At 32.8% G+C, this 10774-nt stretch overlaps 1 protein-coding gene across 1 annotated transcript in view; it reads right to left on the minus strand.

The window, feature by feature from the left end:
* Positions 1–9915, minus strand: part of LOC145563786 (ATP-dependent DNA helicase homolog RECG1, chloroplastic/mitochondrial-like) — a 29170-nt gene extending 19255 nt beyond the window's left edge. Inside the window, exons 1-6 of the mRNA XM_081624213.1 lie at positions 9576–9915; positions 9366–9495; positions 7658–8197; positions 7408–7520; positions 6742–6973; positions 4071–4234 (exon numbers count right to left, since the gene is read on the minus strand). Coding sequence (XP_081480339.1) covers positions 4071–4234; positions 6742–6973; positions 7408–7520; positions 7658–8197; positions 9366–9495; positions 9576–9673 — 1277 coding nt within the window. The 5' untranslated portion in view covers positions 9674–9915. The remainder of the gene's footprint in view (positions 1–4070; positions 4235–6741; positions 6974–7407; positions 7521–7657; positions 8198–9365; positions 9496–9575) is intronic.
* Between the last annotated feature and the right edge of the window lie 859 nt (positions 9916–10774).

Here is a 10774-nt window from a genome sequence, read left to right on the forward strand (position 1 = left end):
AAGTGTTAAACTCGACTATTTATGAAAAAACATAAGTATAATCAAATCGAAAGTCGGAAGATCTCACACAAAAGGTAAATGAGGAGTGTAAGTAACATACATCAATATGACAATACTACTAGCATCCATATTCAAAAGAACTGGAACATTCTAAATTCTAGTTTATTTAAAATAAATATACTCCTTCCGTCTTTTAACAAGTGTTACACTTATCAAATGCGACCATGTTTTAATAAGTGTTACATTTCCTTTTTTTTTGGCAAAAAACTACATTTTAATATTAATCTCTCTTCTCTTAAGATCTCCACCCAAACCCACTACTATATTTTGTTATTATTTCTCTTCTCTCACATTCATTTCTTTTTAATATATTATTAATACCACTATCTTTCTTTTACAATATTTTTAATACTCCAACTACCCAACTTCTTATTTTATTTAAGTCATTTAAATTGCCTAAAACTATTTGCTGGTTAAAGTGTAACACTTATTAAAACACGAAAAGAGTAACAAGCTTTGACTGGTTTTTCAATCTCTTTCTTGATCATGTGAGCGTTTCTTCCATCTCTCTTTATTTCTCTCTTCATCATATAAGATAGGCATGCCTACTCCATATGTTGCACTTGTTGAGAATAGAGTACGTAAATTATAAGTAATTTTAGAAAAACATAATCAATATCATAACCCTATTTGTCTACAAAATAGCATATAATATCATAGTTTGTTAACATACTGCTGAATGTCATAAGTAAAAAGTCAATAGATAATGATACATTATTATAAAAATATATATAAAAAAAAAAAGGAAGTTAAGCAAAATAACATATGGACTAACTTGCCACCTAATATCCATTGGAAAAAGAGGGGGGTATCACCTAACTTACACTATTACACCCCCACTATCAATTATTATACGTAGTATTTTTTCAATCAAAAGATTAGAATGAAAAACAAGCAATAAAAGCAACAAACTTTGGATTGAGAAATAATTAAATCTACCACAACTGCCATAATATAAGATAGGTTGAAGCATAAAAAGAGAAAGTGAAGAAATGTTTAGCAATCTTTAGATTAAGAATAGAGGAGAAATTAAAGAAACGAGGAAACAAAGCATGAAAGCAGAGGAGAAAAAGAGAGCATTAGAGAAGAAAAAGAGAAAGGGAAAAAAAAGGTTTGTTCATACTCCATTTTGGTGACTTGATGTATAAAAACATAGCATTACTTCGCAAGATCATAAAGCTAACTCTTAATACTTGTAATTTACATCCAAGAACACCATTCTCATGCAACCAAGGGCGTCCTAGTCTCCCAACAACATTTTATATGATGTCGTGTTGATCGCATGAAATAGAATTAATGATGTTAACTCTCCCATTCGATTCCTGAAGTATGTTATAAATGTTTTCGACTGTAGGACTTCTCGAATAATGTTTTCCAAATATCTCATTGATAAATATTTTTAGGCACTCAATTCTCGTTTTTCTAGAAATTCACACTGAAACCCCATATGCCAACATTCTCATTGCTGCAGTGCACTTTTGAAGAGGGGATAATCCTAATCTACCAACAACATCACGTCTATCAGTGTTAGGACTTTGTTTTTTCCAAGTATGTTTAGTGGAAGATGAGACAACTTGTGTAATTTCAATGTTGATACTTATTAAAATATCAAAAGTAATACTACCTGCGTTAATGGTTATGTGCAACTTTGGGCCTCAACACGGTTTCCAATGCAAAATTTCATAATTGTGATTAATGAATTAAAGGGGTATGTAATTAAGGTGAAGAGAGAGAAAGAAGATCTAACACCAAGACCAACCACTCACCGTCACCAACAAGACCACGCAACACCACTCACACCGCCTTCACCACCACCACCACCGACACCCCAAGAAAACCCACTATCCCCATGAAAACCACCCCCCCCCCCCCCACAAAAACCAGGCCACCACCTCCACAAAAACAACCCCACGAAACCAACCTCTACAAAACCCACCATCCCCACGAACCCAAGCCACCACCCCCACGAAACTCTCCTCCACAAAATCCACCACCGCAAAACCCAGGCACCAATCCGACGAAATCCCACCCCCACGAAAATCCACCCCCACAAAACCCAAGAAATCCAAGCCACCACCCTCACGAAAACCCCCACCAATTCGACGAAAACCACCGCGAAATCCCCACCTATTCGACAAACCCACCACGAATTGAATTTCTTGGAAGTTGAAGAAAGAGAAAGAAGATCTCAAATCTAATGAAACTCACCACAAATTTTTTGAAAGTTGAAGAGAGAGAAATAAGATCTAAAAAATATGGAGAGATAATGAGATTGAAAGAGGAGAAAATATATGGGGAAGATGAAAATGAAGATGAAGATAAATGAAGACGAATGGAGATGAAGATGAATGAAGATGGATTTTGGTTATTTGAATTGAAGGTGAAGAGTAGATAATTAGATTTGGTTGGTTAGTTAAGGTGAATTCAATTGGGTGAGAAGTAATGATTAATTAAATCTTAATATAGTTAGTAAATTGTGTTTTAATTTTTTAAATGAGGGTAAAATGGTCTTTTGACCACTTTTTTTACCAAAAAAGGAAAGAAATTTTTTGTTTGCACATAACGTATAGCGGCCTAAACAATAAATTTGCACGTAACTATTAACGAAGGTAGTAGTATTTTCTACATATGAATTTAAGAAGTTGTCAATGTATTTGTCAATTATGTTTTAGCCATTAGCGACATTTGACATAGTGCACAATTGATAGGTTGAGAACGATTGTATTAATAGAAGTTAAGAATGTTATAACTATTCAAGAAAGAGTGTATGTAAAAAAGAGTGTATGTGAGTAGTGATGGGGGATTAAAATCTTATATATTCTTAGCTTATAGCCATTATTCAACAACTTTTCAAAAATTAAATACTTCAACCGTTCAACGGCTATTTTTTAACAACTATATTTGTAACTACCAATATCTATACAAAGTTTGATACTTGAAAATTAATTATTATAACACGAGTATCTATAATGAAGAATTTGTTGAAAGTAGCAATTAACGAGAGGTACAAGTTTGCTCGTTTTTTATTTATTTATTTTTTTTTTTTTTACTGAGGCATTACTATATATATTGCCATGAAAAAATTATGAACAAAATTTTACTCTTTATATTGCCATGCAAGTAGTAAGGAGATAATATATAACAAATTAAAAAACAACATAGATACAATTTTATTTTATTTTTGAAACAACGTACATACAACTTTTTTTTTTTGAAACAACCTACATACATTTTTTATTTTTTATTTTTTAAGAAGACACGTACATTCATTTTTTGTATATAAATCAAATTATTAATGTATTTAAAAAATAAAAAAATAGTTAAATATTTTTTTAGCAAAACATTGTGTTTTAATGTGTATAAGACTTCGATTTTGTTAAGACCCAACTTCTTAAATGTATAAAAAAAAAATGCAGTCTTGTCTTAAGACCAAAAAATTTTAAAATGATAATGTCATCTTAAGTCTTAGGGCTAATCATGCTATAAGCCACATCATATTTTTAACTTATAATTATTATTTTTTTTAATTTTACAATCATGTTAAAACTCCTTAAGATTCAACCGGATTAATATACAACAAACAATATAAATATTATATTTTAACATCATAAATAGTTAATATACAATAAACAATAACCAAAAAAAGGATATCCATATACCATAAACAACATATAGATTAGATTTTTTGTTTAAAATTTAAATCAATTTTTGTTGTGATAAGTTTACTTAACGTTTTTACTAATTTATTCAAAGTTATTTATTTTGAATTTAAAATTTTTTTAAGATTAATATTCAAATTTAGTGTTAAATAATAATTTATACATATATTCATGATACGTACATGGATTAAGATTAAATAAAGCAAACAAAACATATATATATATATATATATATATATATATATATATATATATATATATATATATATATATATATATATATATATATTAACCTTGTCTATATTAAAGAGGCAACACACAAGGAACAAATAGAGTAATTAGGAAATGAACCTTGTCATAATATCCCTGAAGAACTGAGGCTTGAGGCCACCCTTTGAAGAATATATAGGATACGGTCTACCCTCAATTGGAACAGATGGATCATCTTCGTTTTCAATCACATCCAGGCTATACTCCCTCATTTCATAGTGGTCTTCCTTAGAGGTGCCTTTCACCTGTAGCAATGATTATTTTAAAAATTCACAGAAAATACACATCAAACCATGATACCGGATACTAATCTACAAAATACCCAATGCAAAAAATGATCCACGACTTCAGGGTTACAGAGAAAATCAAAACCGGAGCAGAAATGTAATTAAAGTAACTGCAGCAGAACAGTTGGAGGACGTGTTAATAAATTGTAACAATTTTGATGCTGCTGTTTGCTAGGGTGAGGGAACAGGGGCTATCCTTACTCTTTTTAGACTATTAGATAACAACTTTCAAGGTGCTCTTCTCTGCCACAAATAAGTTCACCTACAAACTACTGCAAGAGAGCTTGCCAACCTCACATTATTTCACTAATGGCTTGTTTGGTTCTAGTACAAACAAGAAAAGGAATGGAACTGGATAAATTGGAGGAAAGGAATCAGACTTTAACCCATTCCAATACTAAATTACCTCACTGATATTGCCTGGTGCACTTTATTTTACAAAATCTCTATCTCCCAACCCAAAGCTGGAAAACTCTTATTCTATCTCTCCCTACCAGCACTCTTCTTCTAAACCTAATAATACCTCCAAATTCTCTTTCAAATCCACAACAATATCCTCCATGGAAGCTGCTGTTGCAGTACCTTCTTTCTCATCCTCTATTGAGGCTGCCATTCCTTCTCTCACATCCCATAATTTGATTGATGTGCTATCAACCATGCATGGCTAAATTTAGCAGCACCATGTCCAGACCTTAATTATGTTAAATCTGATCCTTTCTTGTCATTTCAATTGGTATGTATATTTTGGTCATGCATGAATGTTCTTGGTATAGTATATCACTATATCTCGTCCCGAAGTGACTGAACCTTGCTTCTATTTAACTATTATTCAAGGTTAAAAGTTCCTTCATAGGCTCCTAATATTAGAGCTTTCCGTCATGTGTTCCCTCAACAAACTTTTTTTTATTAATTAATAATATTAGAAACATTTCCTCCATTGTTTAAAAGAAGAAACATAGGGCTTTACCATCAATATTGAAAGCCAAGTGGCTAAGTGATGAGGAGAGAGATGATAGAAGTAGCCATGAGTAACCCCCAAATTACTAACTAATAATACATAAGAAATAACGGATGTAATATAATAATTGATTCATGCTTTTCTTTTTTCATCTTAACCATGCCACACCATCATAAGAACGACTATTGAGACCCAAGTGGCTTTGCCATGAATATTGAGACCCAAGTGGCTAAGTGATGAGGAGAGAGATGATAGAAGTAGCCATGAGTAACCCCTAAATTACTATTTAATACATGAGAAATAACGGATGATACAAAACTTTTCTTTCTAGTACTCATAACCATGCCACCCCATCATTTCATAACATCATGATTCAAACTTGTCATTTTTCATCATTGCCCATTAGTCACATGGCCTAGAAGAACGAGCATACCAAAAATATATTATAATCTCCAAAGCAATTCAAACAGCTAACAATCAACATCTAAAGCATCCAGTCTCATGACCAAAAGTGATCAAATAAACTAACAATCATTTTCTTGAATTGTAAAAGAGAATAAAGCCAATCCTGACTTTTACATTTGCGATAGCATAGGAAGGAGAGTGCACTTTATCGTCAATTGAATAACTCATCTCTGGTGCCCTACCCTGTCTCAAAGACACATAAACATAGCTCCACGCACTCACAACATTGATCATAACATATTCTAAATGTCCCAAAATAAGGAAACACTCTCCTCCATAGGATGTACCTTATATTGTTGGGCTGCTCATCGACAATGACATCTCTATATTTCCTCTATACTCCATCTCTAACATATTACTCCATTTTCTGCAAGACACGTCTACAACACTAATATCTCCATTTCCATACGACCACACATTTTAAACTTATTAAAACTCAATAGACTAAAAATATACATTGAAAAAAATCTCATAAGATCTAACATTACTATACTTCTCATAGACTGGTGAGATTTCAGGTTAAATTATTAGAGGATGACCTAAAAATTTGCAATGGCGCAATCTTTTGGGGAACAGGGGGGAGTACCCACATGTCAAGTGTCCTAATAAAGATGTGCGCGTAATATTGTGACATGAGGAAATCATAATTGTGAGGAGAATTGTTCAAGCATAGCTCTCAATAGAAAACTTGAAGTCTTGAAGTGAAGCACATTGAAAGGTGAGGGACATCTCACTAGAAAAAGCCTCATAGGAATCTGATAAGGTTTAAAAAATGCAGCACACACAATTATACAGAAAAATGATCATGTTCCGGGCCACCCTTGAGAGAAGGGAGAGAAGGGTTCCCTAAGTCTCTTCATAACGCATTCAAAAAATAAGAAATGTTCAGAAGTATATCAAAGTAGTCAGGATAATCAGAGTTCAGAGAAACACATAGAAGTATATACTGAAGTGTCCAAAAGAACAGCCAATACGTAAAAGATGTTAGGAATAAGCACATACAAAACCAACTAAGATTGAAAATGAGAGCACAGTGCCTTACCTTGCCACTAACACACACAATATCACCTTCCCTATGCTTTTTCTTTAGGCACCAAAGAAAACCTTGACTAGTGAAACGAGGGCCACGAAAGAATTTCTTCAGATGCAAATATATGCTCTTCTTTCCTTCATTTTTTGTCTCATCCTGCTCAACTTCATCATTCAGCATATGATCAACCTCACCACGCACAATCACCTCCAAAAAAGAAAGGGAGTAGCTGGCCTTCACAGCCCTACATAACAAAAACAATGCTGATCCCATGGAAAATAAAAAAGTTTCTACTGTCCTTTCTATCAATTTCTCATTAACTCTTTGTAATTATGAAATATAAGTCCATTAATTCTACTATCATTTCTATTATAATGGATGTGAAAATAACAATGAAGAACACATATATCTATCACTTACAAATGTTGGCTATGTGCAGCAAGCATGGAGAGATTATTATTGATCTCAAGGAAAACTAATTATAAAATTAGGCTAGATTAAGAACTAGGGAATCCACACATCACTCCAAACTTAAATGAGCTAGGTCACTTCGTAATATAAGTAATTTATCATTGTATTAGTATAGGTATTATTCCGCAACCTAGAAGCAAATACAGAAGTCTGCCTTAAAACCAACCACAGCACCCATTATGACTGGATTGAGAAAAGTAAACACACCTGGAAGTCATGATCCTCCCAACAAAAATCAAGTACTGGCCATCTTCAATTCCCATGTGTGAGTTCTGAAGATCAGCATAGGTCCGAGGAAAGTGATTTAACAATTTGCGCAACTACATGAAAGAAATGTGAATTATGAAACATGTTAAAAATGTATATGATATGGTGACTAACATGATTATCCTAAAGTAGCAGAACAATTCTGTGAGAAAATAACAGAAAACACTGTTAAAACCAAATATATGCTCACCGTATGAAAATCACATTCTTCTAGCTGACGTGAATGCCTTTTGCTCAATCCTTTTATAGAGCTAATAGGTTTGTCGAGAATCGACCAAGACAACTTGTCATTTTCAAGCACAGCAGGAGCTAAAGATTCTATAGGACTTAAGAAAGCTAGTTGCTGATCTTCCCAACCATCAGACTGAGATTGGAATGATGAAGACGAAGAAGTTTCTTCATTTGAGAAACTCTTATCTGGAAGCCTAGAATTTAGAGGTGGGCCCATTTCTGTAAGAGTTTCTGGAACCATCCACTTCCCATCTGTCAAGAGAGGCTGAAATTCTTCACAACTTAATACAGGAGAGTAAGTCTTCATTTGAGAATGCCAAGCTGAATCATCATACAGTTCCACCCGGGGTAAACTTCCAATGCAGATGGATGGAAACTTTTTGCATGTGAAGGAAACGTCAAAGGAATTTGTCTTGTCTTCAAGAACCAAACCTGATTCCTTGTGAGTTTTTTTATTTACTAAATTATCTAGGTTACTGTACCCCAGCATAACGGAAACCTGTAAAGGGGAAATGGAACAAAATAGATACTCATAAATAAAATACACAACCTAAAAGTTAGGAAAGTAACATATTACATATAAGCAGCACAAGTTATGGCCAACAAGAATAATTATTCCTGAAAGATCTGTAACCATTAGGTTGGACTCCTAAGTACCATTATTCCAATTTCATGACTGGAGAAGACATATGTGGGAATCTAGTTTGACCCAAGACTCCCTTCTCACTATCCCTGGCAGTAAAACCCCTAGCACTCTAGCAGTAAAGCCAATTTGGATTGAATAAAGGTCTGCTTATCCACCAAAACTAAGGATATTATAAAAAATATAAAAATAATAACAAAATCAAAGAGTCTCGTATAGTTTTTGACAAGTTCTCCCTCCAAATCAACTCGAAACTAAACATTTGTGCTTACATCATCATCCAAGTGGAAGCCTACGGTATAAGGGGATGAGGGGAAATATGAATAATATAACCTTCCACGTAAAAACTAAGAAAACCTCATAATATAGTGGCAGTAGCAATGAAGATAAATTGCTCATTCTACAAAACCTCGAAAACAGGAATCTTATTTCTGAAAATTCTACCATTCTTCTCTAGCCACATAAATTAAGAATAGGCAGTCAAATTATCCTCAGAACGAAATTCGACCCCTCATATGGTCATACCACCCTAATCTGACATTACTAGACATTTAATCATTTGTAAGCCTTGTTTATACATACATCCTTAACAAAATTATACAGCACTTGCAATACCTATTGCTTGAAACACAAAACCCACTCAAGTGAATCTGTGAATGGTAAACACATGTAAGCCGAATTAGACTAAAATAATGATCTAACTTACAGAAGCCACGGAAGCTCACACGTCAAATCTCCTCTATAGTTGACAAAAAACTCGAGCTAATAAGCTAAAGACGCAAACTCGAAAATTCGGCACACCAAACAACCAACAAGCTCTTTAAAACTCTAATATCACAAATCATCTTCAAAAACATATCACTCTTAAAGAACAAACTATTCAACACAAACAATAATCCCTAAATTGTTCGATTTTCAAATTAATAATAATAACAAAATGCTGGTAAATTATGTTGTATAAATCCACAAATTAAATATAAAAGAATCAATTAAACGAACAAATGCAATAAATAATTAAATTAACCTTATACTTAGGGCAATCTGGAATTCTTCCAACACCAAAATTATTTACTTCCTCAAATAGCTTTCCCGCCACTTTATGCTTTGATCGGTAGCAAAATTTCGATATCTGCGAAACCAAAACCTGATTATACCTGCATAATTTCGGCAATAAATCAATATCACAAATTACAAAACTTGAAAAGTTAAAAAAATAAATTCAAGAGATAAAAACCTCATTTTTGTTCTCAAAATATTCCGATAACCACTTTCAACTTCAACAACAATTGCAGCTCTCAAACAATTTTCAGCGAAGTTAAAAGTAGACATCATTTTGAAGGTTTTTTAATTGAAAATTGACAAATTTTGCAATGAAGTGTGATTAAACAATAAGTTGATTGAAATAGCATTGGAAAATTTTGAATAAATAAGAATATTAATTGAAGTATGGAAGAAGTTTCTGGTGCGAACTTCAGTTGAAGTGTAACTGATGTTCGTTAGATAAAAGGATTTTTTTGTGTGTTTTGACTTTGAGCATGCGGGAGCGGGATATGTATTTGAGGAAGTTAGGCCCACGGTGACTCTATGGGGAAGATACAAGTTTATCAAACTTGTGTGACCATCTCCAAAGGTGGTGAGACGTAAGGGACTTTTTAAGGAGAGAGAGATTATTTTTTTTTTAAAGAATACTGAGGAGGTATCTAAACTTAATAATTTTCAAAAAGAAAAAAAATTTAAAAAAAAAAAAGTTGTTAGTTTTAGATATCAACTTTGAGTCTTATTTGACAAAAAGTATGGGTCCTTATTAATATTATAATATGTTTTGTAATTCATTTAAGTTTTAATTTTCTTTTTCTAAAAAAAACTTATAATATGATTTGGTGGGCAGGGTCTCACCATTGGGAAATTAGACTTCACATGATTATGAGTTGCTAAATTGAAAAGTGGGTTGAGTATCACCGTTGGAGGTAAAAAAAAAAAAAAAAAACTAATTTTGTATTTCAATACTAAAAGTTGAGTCTCACTAATGGAGATGGTCTTATATTAGTCTTTTTATGATATTTGATGATGGTAAAATTATACTCCCACCGAATTTAATTACCTGCTCCATTTTTCATGTCTAGAGTTTAGGAGAAACTAGTATAATACCCGTGTAATTGCACAATTTAATAAATTCATTTACTGTAACACCCCCGATTTACTAACTAATAATAAACAATAAATAAATGAAAATTAAACAACCTTTGAATAAAATTGCGAAAGCATACACCTAAACCGGAGGTATCACCGCCACGCTCAATAACCTGTCAAGTGTTAAGGCTTACAAAATCCCAATAATACAACCCAATAAATCTAAGTGAGCTATTTATACAGCTTTACAAATTTGTTATAACAGACTTATCGAAACACTTGATCTCCTTTAGCTATGATCAC

Source organism: Chenopodium album, chromosome 10 (genome assembly GCF_948465745.1).
Source record: "Chenopodium album chromosome 10, dcCheAlbu1.1, whole genome shotgun sequence".
Taxonomy (NCBI): Eukaryota; Viridiplantae; Streptophyta; class Magnoliopsida; order Caryophyllales; family Amaranthaceae; genus Chenopodium; species Chenopodium album.